Raw genomic sequence first — 22,351 nt, 5'->3', positions numbered from 1 at the left:
AAGAGCTGCGCCGAAATGGGTCTGCGCCAAACCGGCCGCGCCGAATCGCTCGCACAAAGTGGCTGCGCCAAATGGTCCTACACCCATATGTAGGTTCCACAGGCAAGGTTGCCAGAGAGGGGATTTGGATATCTTGTTGTACACCAATACAAAGAGCTGAAGCATGGAAACCACTGTTTCTACTGTTCAACCAGTCGCTGTCACCTTCCATCAACTTGGAAAGTGCAACTGCGTAATGACAAAAAAAAAGGCCATACCAGGACTCAGTGGAGTAAGTGTATCGACTGGTGAGGGAGGGAACTGTAAAACATACCAGTGGGCTCCCATCACGAGAGATACTTATGCATTGGTTTTACTATGTGCAAGACATCTCCTTACCCCAAGCACTGCCAACTATTTTGTTTAAGATCAACACCTACAGCAACCAAGACCATGATGGAACAGCAATGTCTGTCCACCTGGAGAAATGGTGCTCATTTGCCTAAGTCACTTCTAAATGCAATGTTCATCTTGCCTGCATGCTGTTGCAGGTTCTCAAGTCAGGCATTGCTCCATGGTATATCATGTATGCAGCATGACCTCACAGTGCAACTGTTACTGTACAGGCTAGACAGAGACACAATAAAATAAATGATATGGCAATGTGCGCAAAAATTGATAAATGTTCAGTGAAATGTCACCCATGCTTTCAAAGGATTTTCTTATTTCTCTCCCAACCACTACATGTCAGTACAGTCCTGGATTCCATGTCTGGAGTGGAGGTAGCTTTCCCCTCTGTGGAACCCAATGGCATTGGAACTTTCTTCAGGCAACCACAGGGCTGTTTGTTTGTAGACAGCTAAGACACATTAACTGTGTCCTTTCTAGAGGATAAGTGGACACTTCCTCTGCTTCAGCTGCTACAGCTATGAGGATCTCAGGTAGGACGGAGGTAGAAGGCCAGGCCACATCTACAGAGTCCTGAGAGGAGATGTCTGAACAGTCTGTGGTTTCTCCTGTGGGTGGGTGCCTACTGGAACTGCCCTTTCTCCTCATGAGGTAAGAGCACCTAAAGGGAACTCAAGGCCTCCCAATCCCTTTGGCATTGCTGTGGATGCTGAGGACCAATGGCTAAGAAAATGAAGCGCAAGTCCTTCAATCTGCTCGATCTGGCTCTCCATGGCAATTGCCAACCTGTCCATGAAGGCAGCCATACAAACACATGCATTAGGCAGCTGGGTTCCTAAAAGCACAGCTGTACTCATGCAGCCTCTGGGCTATTGCCTCCCTCATTCCTGTCCACAGCTTCTAATGTAATTAATAATCCCATCAAGGTGTCAGTTCTGAGCGAGTGGGAAGTGCAAAAGTGGCAATTTTGTTAGTGCTTCCTCTGAGACTATGCTTCCAGAGATGGACAAAGGGAGGTCTTACAGATGAGATACCAATTTTTCCCTGCCATGTAGGAAGGATCTGTCTTCAATCAGGAGACATTGAGGTCTGCAGATGTTGGAGATCAGTCGAGAATGTATTGCTGGAAAAGCACAGCAGGTCAGGCAGCATCCAAGGAGCAGGAGAATCAAAGTTTCAGGCCAGAGCCCTTCATCAAGTCATTCCTGATGAAGGACTCTGGCCCGAAACATCGATTCTCCTGCACCTCGCTGCTGCCTAACCTGCTGTGCTTTTCCAGCAACACACTCTCAACTCTATCTTCAATCATGCTGAGCAGCTTCGAAAGGGCGGTATTCATTTCAGCACACAATAGCCTTTTCAATATAGCACTGCACCAGGTGCCTGGATATCATGTTAAATGAGAGTTGGCTTGAACGAATGAATTATCTACTCCTGCTCCTAATTCCTATGTTCCCAGATCTTAAGATATCAGGTTAGTGATGAGTTCTTCTGGTAAGTGAGTCACAGAAACGACAAACATCTGCCATAAGGGGTATCATGGGGCTAGTAAGTCATTAATGTGGTGAGTTTGATAAGGCCGCACAAGAAAACTTGTCAAGCCTCATGAAAACCTGTACAGCTGACTGACCAGGCAGTGAACTTTCACAGCTGACTGCCTGTGCTGTTTAGTTACAAGTATCTCTAGACATATGAATTGGGTCTAATTAAAACAAACACTGAAATTCATAGCTGACCTTGGAGAAACCTCAGTGTCAGGAGTTCTTCACAGTTGGGGAACAGCCAAGCTTTTTTTAAAGTCTAATGAGACTCTGTTTTCTTTTGTAAATCTACAATAGCGAGTAGGGTGTTTTTTTTTTTGTTTATATGTTTTATTGAGATTTGTCTCTAGATTAAACTTTTTTAAAAATATAAAACATAGGTAGCAAGTTATCCCAGAGGGGTGTTGTAAGACTGTGCTATTTTCTGGACCTGTACATTGCTAAGGTGCAAAGGTGGTGAGCGATGTGCTCTTCCTGTTAGCTGTGGAAGATTAGAGAATTGTACTATTACTGACATATGTGCAGGAAGTGTGTTTGATTGCGAAACCTTTCAGATCACATGGATAGGTTGGAGCAGCAGTTAGAGGCAATGAGGAATTTTCAGGAGCTAGAGGGTGTGATGGATACAGTTTCAATAAGGTAGAAAAGCCACAGATATAGTCAGGTAGATAGCTTACCTCTAGGAAATATACAAAAGGTAGGCAGGAAGTGCAGGAGTCTCCTTTGGCTATTCCATCTCAAACAGGTATACTGTTTGGAAAATATAAGGGTAATGGACTGTCAGGGCAACGTAGCACTGACAGCCAGGTTTCTGGTACTGTAACTGGCTCTACTATAACAAAAGTTACATCAGGTTCAAAGCAATTGATTGTGATAGGGGTCTCTCTAGTCACAAGCACAGTCAGGTGTTTCTGCGGCCAACAATGAGCTTTCAGAATTGGGTGTTGACTCTCAGGTGCCAGAGTCAAGGATGTTTCAAAGAAGGTGCAGATTATTCTTAACACTGAGAGTACCCAGCAGGAGATCGTTGTACACATTGGAACCAATGACATTTGAAGAGAAAAGGACAAAGTTCTGAGAAGAGAACATTGGAAATTAGGCTGTAGATTATAAATTAGGTCCTTGAGGGTCATTATATCTCCCAGTGCCGCATGCTAGAGAGAGTAGGAATAGGATGGACCAGATAAATGTGTGGCTGAGGAGCCAGTGCAGTGGAGGAGGATACACATATTGGTGGGGGAGATTTGCTATAGCCACTCAGGAGGATTTAAACTAGTGGTGGTGGGGGAGTGGGGCGGAATCCATAGTGATATTGAGAAAACATATCACTCTGAGGCAAGCGCAGTTGGAAAATTGAGCAAGTCAAACAGTCAAGGCAAACAGGGGCAAAGCATCTGAGGTAGGACTGATCATTCAAATTGCATTTAGTTAAATGTAAGTGGCCTGACAGGTAAGTCAGATGAACTCAGGTCATGGTTGGGAACATGGGACTGGTATATCATAGCTATTGCAGAAATATGGCTTAGCTTAATGTTCCAGGGTATAGTTACTCTCGGAAGGCTAGAAAGCGGGGCAAGAAAGGAGGGTGAGTGGCGTCTTTGATTAGGTATAACATTACAGCTGTACTTAGGGAATACGTCCAGTCCAGTTATTTGGGTGAAACTCAGAAATATGAAAGGGTTCATCACATTATTGTGATTGTGTATAGACCCCACCAATCGTCAGCAGGAAATTGAGAAGTATATTTGCATGGCGATCTCAGTTACTTGTCAAAATAACAGGGTTGTAATGGTAGGGCATTTTAACTTTCATAACAGAGACTGGGACTGCCATAGTATTAAGGGTTTGGATGGGGAGAAATTTGCTAAGTTTTTACAATAAAATTTTCTGATTCAGTATGTGAATTACCTTCTAAAGAAGTTGCAAAACTTGAACTTCTCTTGGGAAATAAGGCAGGGCAAGTGATTGAGGCACTTTGAGGTCAGTGATCATAATTCCATTAGTTTTAAAATAGTGATGGAAAAAACAGAACTGATCAAAAAGTTAAAGTTCTCAATCAGAGCAAGGCCAGTTTTGACAGTATTAGGCAATAACTTTCAAAAGTTGACTGGGGGCAGCTATTTGCAGGTAAAGGGACAACTGGATTATGGGAAGCCTTCAGAAGTGAAATAACAAAAGTCCAGTGACAATATATTCATGAAAGGTACAGATGGTAGATGTAGAAATGCTGGATGACAAGAGAAACTGAGGCTCTGGTCAAGAAAATGAACGAAGCTTATGTTGGGTGAATCTCGAGGAGAGTATAAGGGGTAGAAGGAGTATACTTAAGAGGGAAATCAGGAGGGCAAAAACAGGACATGACATAGCTTGGCAAATATGGTTAAGGAGAATACAAAGGGATTCTACAAATACATTAAGGACAAAAGAGTAACTACGGTAAAATAGGGCCCCTTAAAGATCAGTAAAACAGTCTAATGTGTGGAACCATGGATGAGGTACTGAATGAGAATTTTGCATAGTGTTTCCTATGGGGACAGATACAAAAGCTAGAGAAGAAATAAATCTTGAAAAATGTCCATGTTGCAGAGAGGAGGTACTGGAAGTCTTAAAATGCGTAAATGTGGACAAATCACAGGGACCTGATCAGGTAAACAGAGCACTTTGTAGGAAGCTAGGACTTGATTGCTGGGCCTCTGATGGAGATACTTGTATCATTGATACTCATAGGTGCAGTGCCAGAAGACTGGAGATTGGCTAAAATGGTGCCATTATTTCAGAAAGGTGGTAAGGAAAAGACAGGGAACTATAGAGTGGTAAGCCTGAGATCAGTGTGGGCAAGTTGTTGGAGGGGATTCTGCAGGTCAGAATTGACATGCACTTGAAAAGGTAAGAGAGTCAAGATGAACTTGTGCATGGAAAATCATGTTTCACTAACTTGATTCAGTTTTTCTGAAGAATTGACGTTGAGAATTGATGAATGCAGGACGGTGGACATAGTCTATATGGACATCAGTAAGGTGTTTGACAAGGTTTTGCATGGTAGACTAATTAGCAAGGTTAGATTTCATGGAATTCAGGGAGAACTAGCCATTTGGAAACAAAACTAGCTCGAGGGCAGGAGAAAGAGGCTGATGGTAGAGGATTTGATTTGGATGTGAATATTGGAAGTAAAGTTTGCAGTGACACCAAAGAAGATCCCAAAGAGTACAACAGTTACAGAGTCACAGAGTCATAGAGATGTATAGCACGAAAACAGACTCTTCCGTCCAACTCATCCATGCCAACCACATATCCCAACCCAATCTAGTCCCACCTGCCAGCACCTGGCCCACATCCCTCCAAGCCCTTCCTATTCATGTACCCATCCAGCTGTCTTTTAAATGTTGCAATTGTACCAGCCTCCACTACTTCCTCTGGCAGCTCATTCCATACACGCAACACCCTCTGCGTGAAAAGGTTGCCCCTTAGGTCTCTTTTATATCTTTCCCCTCCCACCCTAAACCTAGGCCCTCTAGTTCTGGACTCCCCGACCCCAGGGAAAAGACTTTGTCTATTTATCCTATCCATAACCCTCATGATTTTATAAACCTCTGTAAGGTCACCCCTCAGTCTCTAACGTTCCAGGGAAAACAGCCCTAGCCTATTCAACCTATCCCTATAACTCAAATCCTCCAACCTTGGCAACATCCTTGTAAATCTTTTCTGAACCCTTTCAAGTTTCACAACATCTTTCCGATAGGAAGGAGACCAGAATTGCACCCAATATTCCAACAGTGGCCTAACCAATGTCCTGTACAGCCGCAACATGACCTCCCAACTCCTGTACTCAATACTCTGACCGATAAAGGAAAGCATACCAAACGCCTTCTTCACTATCCTATCTACTTGTGACTCCACTTTTAAGGAGCTATGAACCTGCACTCAAAGGTCTCTTTGTTCAGCAACACTCCATAGGACCTTACCATTAAGTGTGTAAGTCCTGCAAAGATTTGCTTTCCCAAAATGCAGACGCTCACATTTATCTAAGTTAAACTCTATTTACAACTTCTCAGCCCATTGGCTCATCCGATCAAGATCTTGTTGTAATCTGATGTAACCTTCTTCATTGTCCACTAGACCTCCAATTTTGGTGTCATCTGCAAACATACTAACTTATGTTCACATCCAACTAATTTATATAAATGATGATAAGTAGTGGACCCAGCAGCGATCCTTGTGGCACTCCACTGGTCACAGGCCTCTAATCTGAAAAACAACACTCCACCACCACTCTCTGTCTTCTACCTATGAGTCAGTTCTGTATCCAAATGGCTAGTTCTCCCTGTATTGCATGAAATCTAACCTTGCTAACCAGTCTCCTATGGGGAGCCTTGTCGAACGCCTGACTGAAGTCCATATAGATCACATCTACTGCTCTTGATCAGATGAGCCAGCAGGCCAATAGTGGCAGAAGGAGTTTAATCTAGATAAATGTGAGGTGCTACATTTTGGTAGGACAAATCAGGGCAGGAGTTAAACTCTTAATGGTAAGGTCCTGAGGAGTACTGTCAATTAAAAGGACCTTGGAGTGCAGGTTCATAGTTCCTTGAAAGTGGAGTCATAGGTAAACAGGGTAGTGAAGAAGGCGTTTGGCATGCTTGCCTTTATTGGTCAGTGGATTGAGTGTAGGAATTGGGAGGTCATGTAGAGGACATTGGTTAGGCTTTTTAGGAGTAATGCATTCAATTCTGGTCTCCCTGCTATAGGAAGGATGTGTTGTGAAACTTGACAGGGTTCAGAAACGATTTGCAAAGATGTTGCCAGGGTCGGAGGGTTTAAGCAAAAGGGAGAAGCTGAATAGGCTGCGGTTATTTTCCCTGGAATCTCAGAGGCTGAGGAGTGACCTTACAGATGGTTATAAAATCATAAGGGGCATGCATAGAGTAAATAGCCAAGGCCTTTTCCCCAGGATAAGAAATCCAAAACTAGAGGATACCTCAATGCAACGGGAAAGATTTAGAAGTGACCTAAGGGCCAAGTCTTTCATGCAAAGGGTGATGTGTGTGTGGAATGAACTGCCACAGGAAGTGGTAGAGGCTGGTACAATTACAACATTTAAAAGGAATCTTGATAGATGTAAGAATAAAATGGGTTTACAGAGATATGGGCCAAATGTTGACAAATGAGAGTAATTTAAATTAGGATATCTGATTTGCATGGACAATTCAGACCGAAGGGTCTGTTTCTGTGCTGTGCATCTCTATGACTTTTAGTGAAATCCTCTGCAAAACCAATAAAAATAACAGTAAAAAAAACATACAATTCAGTCCTCAGTTTTGACATGCTACTAAAGTACACTAAATTTCTTAGAAGTTTTTAAATCTGGCATTCAATGGTCACAGGGGATCACCAACTGTGCCCATTAGCCATTCTGCAACTATGCATCAACTGAACTCAAGAAAATCAGTTGTGAACATTTACATTCCGTGTAATTAAGGTTTTTGCAAGGAAATGCAATTTAAGCATCGGCCACACATATTCCAGGAGGATGACAGAGTAAGAATCTCTTCAATTCCACCCCTCCAGAAATGAAGTGTAATACTTGGTTTGCTCTTCTTATGGCTTTGCTAACATTTAGTATCAACTTTAGAGACTGGTGAATTGTATTCCAAGATCTCTTGGTTCTTTTACCACACCTAGATTTGCATCCTCTCAGTAATGACTTCTCTGTTGTTCGTATTCTGCATTGAACTTCATTTGTCAATTATTTGCCTGCTATGCAAAAAATTATTAACATTCTCCGGCAATTTCTCCCAGTCCTCCTTAGTATTGGCTACCTGCCCTCTTCCCTCAAAACTTGGAAGTGTCCACAAGCTTGGAAATTTGCTCACATCATTGATCCTTGTGGAAGGCCACTTGTCAACTTAATCACTCTGAATGCCTTCCCTTTACTCACATTATCTTCTTCCTGACTGAAGCCAGCTAGCAATTCATTCCGACACTTGTCTCATGATTGTACATTCTTTGAACTTATTCTGGGTGATTAGCTGGCAAGTTTATCTGCCATCTGACAAAATATAGCATTAAGTTTCTCCCAAGAAACAAAAGTCAGTGTTATAGGCAACTGTGGCATATTTCCATTGTTCCACATTGGAACATTAAAAGAATGTAGAGACACTCTAAAAGCCCCTTTCTATCAACATTGAAAATCTGAGGAAACGCAGGACCCAAGAATCATGACAAAAGCTATTTTGAGACTTCCAGTCATGCTGCCCAACATTTGACAAATTCAAAGTCTGCTTCCCTAATACTCAAATCAATTAAGTTGCCCCATTCTTCCCTTTATTCAAAGGTCACTGAAATTTACTGCTTATAAACCTTGCAAATCAAACATAATTGTTTTCCTCGAATCTTTTCCACTGATCTTTACTTTTTAATTTGGAGATACTTTTCCCTTCACAGAAACAAAAATTGCTGGGAAATCTCAGCACACCTGGCAACATCTGTGGAGAGAATGCAGGGATAACATTTCGGATCCAGTGATCCTTCTTCAGAACATCAATTTCTGTTTTTGTTTTGATTTCCAGCATCCGTAGTCATTGACTTTCTTGTTTATTTTTAACTTAGTTGCCTTTCTAACTGCACTTGTACACTTTAACATTGCAAACAATTGATCAACATTTTTTGGGTAATAACCAAGTAACTGAAACAGCATTTGAAAACGTGCTGAACTCACAAATTCTTGGTTATCTGCTACCAAATATGATTGTTGTTCAGCATGGCAATCTTCTGAAGGGTCATCTATTTGCCACTTTCTGGCAAAATGATACACGCTTTGTTCGATACCTGAACAAAGAAGAACATTTGAATTAGATAATATATTAATTCAAATAATAGAAGATGCTCCAAAAGTAATATTTTTATTGAAACAAAATCTCATTATAATCAGCATACTTATTACTTATGCCTTATAGCAGAAATCTGTGATTAACATACCAAGGCATAATTTCAGAATTTACACACCCTTCCATCACACTGTACTCTCTACGCATTGTTAATTCATGGACTCACTTCTATATGATTCAGGTATCTGTGATTCATAGGATGTTGGTGTTGCTGAATAGCCAGCATTTATTACACACAGGTCGAATGGAAAGTGTGTTAGTATTTAAGACCACTCTGTCTCTTAGTATGATGCCACGTTCTGTTTACTAGACTGAGCCTCAAGTCACACCACCAATAAATATGGAATCAACAGCACTGTTAGCACAGTGGCTAGCATTACTGCCTCACAGCACCATGGACCTGGGTTTGATTCCAGTCTCGGGCAATTAGCTGTGTGGAGTTTATCACACAGCACCAGGTTATAGTCCAACTAGCTTTCGAAGTGTTACTCTTTCATTAGGTGGTTGTGGAGTATAAGGTCAGAAGACATCGAATTTATAGCAAAAGATTACAGTGTCATGCAACTGAAAAGATATATTGAACAAACCTGGATTGTTTAAGTCTTTCATCTTTTAGAATGGGCTGCAAGTTTCAGTTTATTAATATGTCAGAGTCTACACAATCTGCAGGCAGTCAGTACATGCAATGTTTTGTAAATTCCACTTTGAAAATAGAACAAGTCTGACTCAAGATTGGGATACAGACAGACTCTGACCTCACATCTTTAATGCATTACCTGAGCTGAGATGTCACCTTTTGTTATAAAACCTTAAGTTATCTCAAAAAGGTGATGTTAAAGTAGTTCTGGGATTTACATGTTAATGAACCAAAACATGCAACCCATTCTAAAACATGAAAGACTTAACAATCCAGGTTTGTTCAATATATCATTGCAGTTGCATGGCATGGTAAACATTTGCTATAAAATCTGTATCTTATGACGTTATACTCCACAACCACCTAATGAAGGAGCAGCGCTCCAAAAGCTAGTACTTCCAAATAAACCTTTTGGACTATAACCTGATGTTATGTGATTTTTAACTTTGTCCATCCCAGTCCAACATTGGCTCCTCCAAATTATGTGTGGAGTTTGCACATTCTCCCTGCGTCTGTGTGGGTTTCCTCCAGGTGCTTTGTTTCTTCCCACAGTCCAAAGATTAAGGTTAAGTGAATTGGCCAGGCTAAATTGCCCATAGTGTTCAAGGATGTGTAGGTTCGGTGCATTTGTTTGGGGAAATGTAAAGTAAAAGGGTAAGGGAATGGGTCTAGGTGGGATATTCTTCAGAACTTGTTGGACCAAGTGGCCTGTTTCTACATTGTAAAAATTCTATGATATAAACAATCACATACCAGATCTTGATCTAGCATAAGCCCAAGAGCATTGAAAATTGCAAAACATTTTGATGTGATTTTCCATTGTGATAAGAAAGTAAGGGCTGAATTTTACATTGTGATCCCAGGCACAAAATTCAGGCGGATAGGGGCAAGGTGAGCCTTTCCCTGTTTGACTAGCTCAAAGTCATTTAATGTCACTGGACTCTCAACAAAACAGAAATCATCAATGGCCAACAGCAGCACTGGGAGTGTGGCTACTGCTGGAACTGGAGACAATTCCTCAGCAAAGAAAGCTGTAATTGAGCAAGTCTACAGGCTGGTACATCTGGGTAAGAAAGATGTCTGTGCTTGGTTAGACAATAGGGTTGGGATAGGAAACATGTTGAGGGAAGGAAGAGAAGAAACCTTGTGTAAGGCAGCTCCAATTGTCAAAGAAGGTATGAAACAGGCACACTCATCTCCTATTTTTCGAGCCAATTGGGCCAGGTCCTTGCATACACATGGCATGGATAACTTTTTCATAAGGTCAGGATAAAATATGTGGTTTGCAGTACTTCACTGAAATAAAATGCTGGGATTACACATCTGTTTTGCAGATCCCTCATCTTCTGAATTTCCTGAATCAGGCATTCCCAAAAGAAAGATAAACACAAGCAATAGTGTTAAAAAAAAACTTTATTAAATGCTAGGATAAAACCAAACAGGGTAACTAAAAAAGAGCAGAAGTATGAGTATTATTCTAACCAATGCAAGCAATAAATGGAAAGAAAGTTAATTTCAAAACTGCATTACTCAACAGAAACAAACCCAGCGCAAACCTACTATACCACCTGCAAACCTATTTAGCAAACTGCAGAAAATTTCAAATTCCCTCAGTTTATCATATCATAGAATCCCTGCAATTTAGAAAAAGGCCTTTTGGGCCAATAAGTCCACACAAATGGAAGAGCATCCCACCTCATCTCTGCAACCCCCATTGCTAATCCACCTAATCTACACATCCCTGCACACTATGGGCAATTCAACATGGCCATTCCTCCAACACATACACATCTTTGGGCTGTGGGAGGAAACCAGGAGCATCTGGAGGACAGTCACCCAAGGCTGGAATCAAACCCAGGTCTCTAGCCCAGTGAGGGGTGGGGGGAAGGAGGCAGTGTGAACCACTGAGCCCTGTACCACCCCAAGTTTACATCATCCTGGGAGTCTTAATGAGTATTTTGCTGTGCAATTCCAGCAAAGACTTGCTCCAGAAGTTTTATAAATCTTGTAGAACTTACAAATAGAAATGATAGTACCTAACGTAACATTTACATCTGATGAAGGGGCAGCACCCCGAAAGCTTGTGTATTCAAATAAACTTGTTGGACTATAACCTGGTATCATGTGACTTCTGACTTTGTCCACCCTAGTCCAACACTGGCACCTTCACAACATCCATTTATTATGCCAACCAACTATATTCCTCTCAAATACTCAACCCAAGACTTGACAAAAGTTTCCACATTCATGGTGGGGAGAGGGACAGTCTGGACAGTCAATGGGATAAACAGTTTCCACTTACTAAAAGGATTGAAAATAAGACAACACAGATTTAAAATATTTGGTAAAAATAAGTAAAAGCAATGTGAGAGAAAAATAATTTCCACGTAGGAAATAATTACAGTCTGTAGTGCACTGGTAAACTAAATATGGTGAAAGCAGCGTCAATTGAAAGCCTTGTAAAATTTTAGTATGGCTTCCCTATTTTTATGCTGCATTCCCTTTGAAATTAATGCGACATTCCATTTGCCTTGCTTTTACTTAGTGAACTTGTGTGGGCCAGATTTTTGGGATTCAAGCTCCAGCTTTCTGTAGTCTTTCTTCACTTAAATAGTATTCAGCTTCTCTATCCTTTCTGCCAAAGTGCATTCCCTTACATTTTTCCACATTATGTTCCAAATGTCTGTATCCCTCGACAGACTATCCCATATCTTCACCACTTGCACTTACACCTATTTTTGTGTTATCCATAATAGTATGTTAATTTATATCATTCAAGTTGTTACTATATCATAAATCATTGTGGTGCCAACAATGATATATCTAGCATTTCACTAGTTACAGATTGCTATCCTGAAAATGTCCCCTTAATTCTAACTCTCTGTTAGCGAGTTTTGAGAAATTTGTAGCTCAGGTTGAGGTTCTGGATGTCGGCTTGCTGGATGTAGCGAGCAAACCTACATCTAACTCTCTGTCTTCTATTAATGAGCCAATCCTCTACTCATACTAATGTATTACCTCCAACACCATGGGCCCTTATCTTAAGTAGTCTTACGTACCGTCCCTTGTTGAACACCTTTTGGAAATCAAAATATATTGTATTTACTAGTTCCTTTTTATCTATTCTCTTTCTTGTACTACAAAGAATTCTAATAAATATGTCAGGCATGATTTGTCCCACATGAAGCCATGCTGACTCTGCTTGATTATGTTATGTGTTTCTAAATGCTATGTTATTACATCCATTGCAACTGACTTACATTTTGCAATGATAGATGTTAAGCTAAATTGCCTATATTTACCCTTTATCGTCTCCCTCTATTTTTGAAAAAGGAGACTACATTTTCAGTTTTCCTCTCTGGGACTGTTCCAGAATCTAGGAATCATTTCACTATCTGTATGATACTTTCTTTAAGATCCTTGGATCCAACTGATCAGGTCCAGGGCATTTACTGGCCTTTAGCCCCATTATCTCTTCCTAGTACTGTTTCTCTAGTAATTGTTATTAATTTCCTCTTCTCTTTTCTTCTTGATCATTTAGTATTTTTAGAATGCTTTAAACGTCTTACACCATGAGGGGTGATGCAAAATTTTTCAACTCTGCCATTTCCCAGTTTCCCATTATTAATTCCCCAGCCTCATTTTCTCAGAACCCTATGTTCACTTTGGGGTCTCTCTCTTTTCTTATATATTCAGACAGATTCTTACTGTCCACTTATGTATCACTTGCAAGTTTGCCCTCCCTGTTTGTTTTCTTCCTGTTTACTATTTTATAAGTCTATAAGATGTAGGAGCATAAGTAGGTCATTCAGTCTTAGGCTTCTGCTCTACCTGTGGTTAATTGTATATTAATTGTGTTTAATTTTTTTGCTGATGGTAGACCTTCATTGGGGCTTCACTTGAGCCCTGAAAGGAAACATAGCTCACTATATTCACTACTATGAACTAATACAAGAGCGACTGCCGTATCCGCAGGTCCTGTTTCCACGGTTTACCACAGCCCGAACGTATTACAAGGAACATTCCAGAACCAAGGACCAGTGGGCTGCTAGGAAGATAAATTTCCCATTTAAACAAATGGGCTCGTTCCTATCCGCAGTTTCAGGCTTCCGCAATAGATCTTGGAAAATATCCTCCGCATGTACCGGGGGACTACTGTAGAGGCTACTACCCTACATATTTGTTACTCATAGTGGGTGACCTTATTCAATAAGATATCTGTTGCTGTGAAAAAAATATTGTAGGAAACAGTCACTTTGTTCAGTTTTCAAGGTATACATAGAACATTTGGTGGTGACACAAAAAAAAGAAGACTATGGCATCAATGTGGATTTCACCAGTTTCCTCATTTCACTTCCCCCTACCTTATCCCAGATCCAAGCTTCCAAATCGGCACTGCCCTCATGACCTGTCCTACCTGTCTATCTTCGTTCCCATCTATCCGCTCCATCCTCCCCCTCTGACCTATCACAATTACCCCCCCCCCCACCTCCATCCACCTATCACACTCTCAGCTACCTTCCCCCCCCCCTCCCCCACTCTTCCCATTTATCTCTTCACCCCTCGGCTCACAGCCTCATTCCTGATGAAGGGCTTTCATCCAAAACGTCGACTCTCCTACTCCTCAGATGCTGCCTGACCTGCTGTGATTTTTCAGCACCACACTCTCAACTCTAATCTCCAGCATCTGCAGTCCTCACTTTTGTCTATTTAATCATTGCCCAATTTCAGAATGATCCAGATACTGGATACTGGAATATTTGATGGGATGAATAGCTTTCACCTGTTCCTCTATTTTGCTCCAATTCCCTCATCATCATGACGGGGAATAATAGCACTGATCCTTCACTGTCACTAGTACTGTCTTACTAACAGCACTGTAGGATTCCCTACAACTCAAGGACTACAATGGTCCAAGAATGAAGTTCACCAGAGCCTTCTCCAGTGCAATTTGCCATGCACTGACATTGCTCCATGAACAAATTCCAAAAATCTGATCAGAGAGGCAGGGTCATCAAACACAAATTGTCAAACACAATATTCCTTCAACAAATCTATGGCAATTAATTATTAAGTAATGTCTCTCCAAGTGCTGATATATTCTGTCCCTTACAATTATTTCTAAAACCTTCTCCACGACTGAAGTTAGACACATTGGCTTGCAATTTCCTGGTCTATCCCTTCCTCTCTTTTTTTAATTAATGGGATGGAGCTATCATTCCTTTAGATCTCTGGCACCTTAACTATGGCTCGAGACAATTTGAAAATTACTGTCAGGACCTCTGATATCTCCAACTTTATCTTACTGGGTTACATCTCATAGAGATGTACAGCACAGAAAAAGAACCTTCATTCCAACTTGTCCATGCCGACCAGATATCCTAAATTAATCTAGTCCCATTTTCCAGCACTTGGCCCATATCCCTCTAAACTCTTCCTACTCATATACCCACCCATATGCCTTTTAAATGTTGCAATCATACCAGACTTCACCACTTCCTCTGGCAGCTCATCCTATACAAGCACTACCCTTTGCGTGAAAACATTGCCCCTTAAGTCCCTCTTAAATCTTTCCCTTCACTTATCCAGATGTCTTTTTAAAGTTGTAACTGTACCAGCCTCTACTACTTCCTCTGGCAGGTTATTCCATACATTGACCATGCCCTACATGAAAAAGTTGTCCCTTAGGTCCCTTTTAAATCTTTGCCCTCTAGTTTTAGACATCCCTACCGCAGGGAAAAGACCTTGGCTATTCACCCTATCCAAGCCCATCATGATTTTATAATCTTCGATAAGGTCATCCATTAGCCTCTGACACTCCAGGGAAAATGTCTTGAACACTTATAGATAATTTTCTCACCGTACTTGTCAAAGCAGAAAATACTCAGCTTTAAAATGCAGATGTAGTCAATCATGAGCCTACAGATTGTCATGATTCCACCTGATGTAATGCTAGAAAAGTCAGTTCCAGAATAATAGATCATATGTTTAGTTTTTGCAGTTAGTTCCCATGTCAGTTAGCCATTGAAACATATGCATAAAAGGATGCAGATGTTCTTTAGAATAGAACATAAATTTAGTACATAAAATATTTTTTAAAAGCTATACACATAATGTAGTTAGAAATGTCTGAACACAAGCATTAAAACAAAGGTTCAACCTGATTCCCAACATTATTCAATACAGAGACGCAACTGCACAGAAATATCATTCATCTCAGTTTTTAAAAATCTTCCCTTAACAGATACTTCCAAGTTTCTATCCCTTGGAAAGCTGAGACTGATACATTACTATTCATTTTCAAGTTCACTGACATGAACTTTTACAATTTTGATGGACTAAACATTCTTGACTCTAACAACTTTTAAGGTTTTTATCCAAGTTCTACTGGCTTGGAGGTTCCACAGACTAGAAATCACTTTTCTTGACGTGAGTTCCTATTGGAAAGATGTTGTGAAACTTGAAAGGGTTCAGAAAAAATTTACAAGGATGTTGCCAGGGTTGGAGGATTTGAGCTATAGGGAGAGGCTGAACAGGCTGGGGCTGTTTTCCCTGGAGCATCGGAGGCTGAGGGGTGACCTTATAGAGGTTTACAAAATTATTATGGGCAGAGATAGGATAAATAGGCAAAGTCTTTTCCCTGGGGTCGGGGAGTTCACAACTAGAGGGCATAGGTTTAGGGTGAGAGGGAAAGATATAAAAGAGACCTACAGGGCACCTTTTTCACACAGAAGGTGGTACGTGTATGGAATGAGCTGCCAGAAGATGTGGTGGAGGCTGGTACAATTGCAACATTTAAGAGGCATTTGGATGGGTATATGAATAGGAAGGGTTTGAAGGGATATGCTGGCAGGTGGGACTAGATTGGGTTGGGATATCTGGTCGGCATGGACAGGTTGGACCGAAGTGTCTGTTTCCATGCTGTACATCTCTATGACTCTATGACTGCTTCCCCTGAACAGATTCAGTTCTTCTGCTCTTAAACCAATGAAAACGAATGTCCTGATCTGTTTTCTTTGCTTGTTGTAAACTCAACAGTATAAATGCTTTACTTTTAACCTTACAGCAGTCCTCTAAGCAGGTGACTGAAGTTACATGCCTTCTTAAAAATGATGCATTTACGTCACTGTCCATATGACTTTCTAACCATTTTTAACAAAACCACATCCATGACATTAATAAAATTCATGTGCCTCTAATTTTATTTTAAAAATACAAAATATAAATGTGATAATAGTACATTTTACACATTTATCTCAAAGACCAATTGAATAGGTTAGTGAAGAATGAAATCAACAAAACATACTGGAGGTCATTGTCATGTCCGAGCATAAGATTTTCATTAATGTGTGACTTTAACGAGATGGTTGCTATAGATTTAGAATAATGAGACAAACACAAAAATATTTTCATCTTACATTTTGTAGATCTGTTGACCAGATCTAGTATTTTTGCAATGATTGTCAACAATGACAAATTGACCAAAAAATAAATAGGAATTTGAGACAATGGTAAATTATCTGATGTATGATTAAGTCAACATCAAGATTACGAATACCACAGCTGAAAGGCTATTCAGTGTTGGACTCTAAAATGAATCATGCAGTAACTGATGAAATGCTGCATAAAATTTAACTGATTAATAAGACATCAAGTTGGGGACTTTGCTCACATTAGCGATTCATACAAATACAGAGGAACCTCGATTATCCGATTAGCAATTATCCGAATATCGGATTATTCGACGGGGACCTCGAGAGTCCTGATAGAAACATTACATTAAAAACATGTTTTCAACACTGATCGTGCCGTTTGTTTACAGTGATTAAAGGTGAACTCGGTTTACTGAAATGCTGCCAAGAACAGTTCTGGACTGATGGGAGCCCAGGCACAGTCTCCAAATGACTGACCTCCTGTCCTCTCTCTCTCCCCACACCCTTTCCCTGGAGTTCTACAAAGGTGTGTACTTTAAAACCCCTTCTCCAGATAATCTGTGCAAGATTGCTCTGTTCTGTTCAGGGCAGAGGTGGAACCTGTCAAAAAGTTACAGTAAAACATTGTGTGCGCGTGCGTGCTATTTGGCGACTCACCCCCCAAAAGGCAACAACAGCAGTCTTGTTGTTGGTGTCTAGTCTGGCTGCCCCAGAGAGAGGGCAGGGGTAGACAGGGGGTGGATGGGAGGGTGGGCAGGGGTGGGAGCAAGGACGGGGGAACTGCGTTGGATGGGCCTGGGGGTGTTAAATGGGGTTCAGAGAAGGGGATCATTGTTGGACAGGTTTGGGAGGGAGGGAGGGGGTTGTGGCAGCTGCGGGGGAGTTCTTGGTCAAGGTTGGGGGGCAGGACAGCGGAACGATGTTGGATGGGGTTGGGGGGCAGGCGGGGGCGGGGGCAGTGTTGGATGGAGGAGCCGGGGGCTCATGCATAGTGTGCTGCTGTCTCATCTCCTGGACGGGGTGCGGACTTAACAGAAAACTCCAAACAAAAAACCAAATAAACTATTATTTGAACGAAATAGTGCCCGCCCATCTCATTCGGATAATCGAGGTTCCTCTGTAACTCACTCTAGAAGATAAGTTAGTCTATTGGTGAAATTCCAAATGCACATAACTTTCCTGATTTGAAAATGACTGGAATTGTTCTACTTTCTCTTCATACCTGAATGTTTTTCAAGCAGGGATGTCAACACTGTGGTTTCAAATAAAATATGCATGAAATCATCTAAGATAGAAGTTTATTCAGGAGTAATTTGCAATTCTCCAGAAAAGTCACATTGGACTTAAGAGTCATAGTCATACAGCATAGAAGCAGAACCTTCAATCCAACTCATCCATGTTGACCAGGTTTCCCAAACTGAACTAATCTATTTGTCTGTGTTTGGTCCATATCCCTCTAAACCTTTCCCATTCATGTGCTTGTCCAAATGTCTTTTAAATGTTGTAATTGTACTCGTCTCTACAACTTCATCTGGCAGTTCATTCCACATACACACCACGCTTTGTGTGAAAAAGATGCCCTCAGGTACCTTTTAAATCCATCCCATCTCACCTTAAACCTATGCCTCTAGTTTGGATTTATCCACTTATTCACCTCATTTATGCCTCTCAATTTATAAGCCTCTGTAAGGTCACTCCTCACAATAGACAATAGACAATAGGTGCAGGAGTAGGCCATTCTGCCCTTCGAGCCTGCACTACCTTTCATTATGATCATGGCTGATCATCCTCAATCAGTATCCTGTCCCTGCCTTATCTTCATAACCCTTGATTCCACTATCCTTGAGAGCTCTATCCAACTCTTTCTTAAACGAATCCAGAGACTGGGCCTCCACTGCCTTCTGGGGCAGAGCATTCCACACACCCACCACTCTCACCCTCCTACACCCCAGGGAAAAATCCCAGCTTATCCAGTTTCTTCTTATCACTCAAAATGTTTCATCTCATTAACATCCTTGTAAATCTTTTCTACACCCTTTCCAGCTTAGGAACATCCTCTTTAGAGCAGAGTGACCAGAATTATATGCAGTATTCCAAAAGTGGCCTCAACATCTCTTATAGCCGCAAGATGACATCCCACCCCCTATACTTAATGCTCTGAGCAATGAAGGCAAGCGTGCCGAATGCCTTCTTCACCACCCTGTCTACCTTTGATACCACTTCCAAGGAACTAGGTACCTGTACCCTTAGATCTCTCTGTTCTGTTTCTCTCTCCACAGATGCTGCTAGACCTGTTGAGTTTCACAAGATTAAAATTGTCTTCATGGGCAATTTTGAATGAAAGTGTAGCATTTTCAATTCTCCAGTCTTAGAGTGATATAGTCACACAGCATGGAAACAGATGCTTCGGCTCATCCATGCCAACTATTTTACAAAGTAAATTAATCCCACCTGCCTGCATTTAGCCCATATCCCTCCAAACCTTTCTTATTCATGTACTTATCCAGTTGGAACTGAACCTGCATCCATCACTTCCTCTGGCAGTTCATTCCACACACTAACCAGTCTGTACATTAAAACTTGCCCATCATGATTCTTTTAAATCTCTCTCCTCTTACCTCAAAAATATGACCCCAACTTCCCCATTGTAGGGAAAAGAATTTTTATATTCACCTTATCTGTGTCCCTCATGATTTTACAAACCTCTTTATGGTCACTCCTCAATCTCCAGTGGTCCAGTGAAAAAAGTCCCAACCTGTCCAGCCTCTCCTCATAACTCAAAATCCCCATTCCCAGCAGCATCCTGGTAAATATTTTCTGAACACTCTCCAGTTTAATGATATCATTCCTATAACAGGGCGACCAGAACTGCACAGAGTACTCCAGAAGAGGCCTCACCAACGGCCTGTGCAGCTTCAACATGACGCCCTAACTCCTATACTCAAATGACTGAACAATGAAGACAAGCATGTTAAATGCCTTCTTAACCACCTTGTCTACCTGTGATGCAAATTTCAAAGAATTATGTACCTGAACTCCTAGGTCTCTCTATTCTACAACACTATTCAGACCCTACCAATAAACTGTATAAATCCTGCCCTCATTTGTTTTACCAAAATGCAATAATTTGCACTTATCCAAATTAAACTCCATCTGTTACTCCTCAGCCCACTGACCCAATTGATCAAGACTGTTTTGGAATCTTAGATAACATTCTTCACCATCCACTATACCACCAATTTTGGTGCAACTGCAAATTATCATCCAAATTCTTTTTAATTACTAGGCATCACCCCTGAGTCTAAGAAAACCTCTGAAACTATGGCCAGTGTCTCCACAATTTCCACACTCACCTCTCTCAGTATAGATGTATTTCATCAAATCCTGTTACTTCATCGCTTTAAAATATACACAACCTATCCATACATTCTCTTAATCAATTTGAAACTCATCAACTATCAGCATCTTCCTTTTCTCTCTTCTTCATTAATTCATGTGGATGTGAGCTTTGCCGGGAAAGGCCAACATTTGTTGCCCATCTTTAATTGCACTTGAACTGAGTACTTTACTAGGCCATTTCAGAGGGTGGTTCAGAGTCAACATTTCTACACTTAGCCACTATACCACTGTGGATTCTGACAGCTGTAAACCAGATCAGCTGAGGTTGTCAAATTTTCCTTCCTTAAAGGATATTAGTGAAACAGGTGGTTTTAACAGCAATTTATAATGGTCAACAATGTCAATGGACAAATTTCATCATCTTCCATTGTAAGATTTGAGCCCATGATGCTCGAACTTTAGCCTGAGTTCTTACTAGCCCAGTGGCAATACTAGTACACTTTAGTCTCCACCTTGGCGAAAGATATAAAATATTCATTTACCATCTCAGCAATGCTACCGTCTCTATAGTTTGGTCCCCAATCAGAAACCACCAAAACATGCTTTTAAAATTTGAAGTGAGATTCTGTTTAAAATCAGAAAATGGTTCTTACCGTCTATGATAAACTCATTAGCATCAGGAGAACCATTGAAATCACCACACAAGCCACATGTTTTATTTTGATGCTGATCACCAAGTTCAACCTGTGGAAATAAATCATACAAAAAACACTGCTTTTTAATGAATATTTTAATATGATATTGACATTTCACTGTTTGAATTACAAGGTAGAAATGCATCTCAAGTACTTCAGGCAAGATAAAATTTGATATAGCAGTGACATTGGCCAGCCAAATGATATTGGTCAAAGCTCTTTAATTCATTGTGCATGATACAATCTGGACTTTTTATCAATGTTATCAATTTATATTTCTAGCAAAAGGAATTTCAATTAAAAAAGTATTGAAATTTGCACGACTCGGCCGATTTTGCCTGAGATAGTATGACTCAAGGTAAATAACAACCATTCTACACATTGAAAATTTCCTAGGCTACTCAGTCAATCAGTCTAGAAGTGATAAATATCATATTGACTAACTGTTAATGTCCTAATGACATATCGACTTCACAGTCAATTTTCTTTACAAGGTAAATACTTATAAGCATTGGGAACACAGGAAGAACTCAATTCTGCAAATATTTGTACCACTTTGCAATTGTTCAAATGTGTTCAGAAGTTTACTTGTGCAATCTATAACCTGGAAAGTTGGCGGAATTTCTGATATGGTCGCATAGGAGAGAAACAATTTATATGTATCAAGTATAGTTAAGACTTTACAAACAACCTCAAACAGAAGGAAAAACAATAGGAAATACTAGTACACATTCCCAAATTAACAGACTTCAAAATAAACCATTATTCAATCTGTTCAAAGACAAATTTAATTTGATAATAGCATTTCTCAATAAACAGTGATCTGCCCAGTCAAAGCTTTGTCTTTCTTCGTTCTTTGTCAATCTGTTAAAATTGCCAAGAGAATAAAGCTTGAGCATGGTGGCTAATCTTTCGATCAAAGTGTCTGCATGGAGATGGTCACAATTGGAAATGGAATTTCATCTTGGAGAATCCGGGGATGGGAGATTTTGTTTTTCAAGATCCCACATCCCAACCAACAGTGTCCTCTTTATTTAAGATGCAAACAGCTGGATTTGAACTTATGGCACTTCCATGCCTCCTCCACTAAGTTGTAAGAACATTTGAGGCATGAGATTATGGAATCATGCCCTGAATGTTGGATGCTGTCCTTTAGCTTGGCTGCTGTGTACACATGTAAAAGTGTACTGTGACCTGAAGCAATGGCAGAATGCAACCCCTAGCTGGACTATGATGACATCATTGGATCATGCAATGGTTTTGGAGTTTGCTGAGGATTTCTTCACATTATGCCTATTTTCACACAGGTGGCAACCTGTTACCTAACAATAACATCAGCATTGACAGTATTTTCTCATAAAGCTGACCAATCAACAGTTTTAGTACATTGCAAAGTACGGTACCGACATTCCTCTAAATCTCATGGCTCCCAGAA

General features: G+C 40.7%; 2 protein-coding genes across 2 annotated transcripts in view; both read right to left on the bottom strand.

The window, feature by feature from the left end:
• The window catches only part of LOC122558127 (mucin-6-like), a 103,841-nt gene extending 90,923 nt beyond the window's left edge, over positions 1-12,918 (bottom strand). Inside the window, exons 1-2 of the mRNA XM_087996206.1 lie at positions 12,903-12,918; positions 8,644-8,753 (exon numbers count right to left, since the gene is read on the bottom strand). Of these exons, the coding sequence (XP_087852332.1) occupies positions 8,644-8,753; positions 12,903-12,918 (126 nt within the window). The remainder of the gene's footprint in view (positions 1-8,643; positions 8,754-12,902) is intronic.
• Positions 12,919-13,263: 345 nt separating this feature from the next.
• The window catches only part of LOC148147014 (mucin-6), an 85,323-nt gene continuing 76,235 nt past the window's right edge, over positions 13,264-22,351 (bottom strand). The window contains exons 5-6 of the mRNA XM_087996205.1: positions 20,875-20,965; positions 13,264-13,280 (exon numbers count right to left, since the gene is read on the bottom strand). Of these exons, the coding sequence (XP_087852331.1) occupies positions 13,264-13,280; positions 20,875-20,965 (108 nt within the window). The remainder of the gene's footprint in view (positions 13,281-20,874; positions 20,966-22,351) is intronic.

This window comes from Chiloscyllium plagiosum, unplaced genomic scaffold, assembly GCF_037043375.1.
Source record: "Chiloscyllium plagiosum isolate Xiang-an unplaced genomic scaffold, Cpla_swu_hap1 HiC_scaffold_18, whole genome shotgun sequence".
NCBI lineage: Eukaryota > Metazoa > Chordata > Chondrichthyes > Orectolobiformes > Hemiscylliidae > Chiloscyllium > Chiloscyllium plagiosum.
The sequence above is the reverse complement of the archived record's forward strand: the minus strand, read 5'-3'. Positions and strand labels throughout refer to the sequence as shown.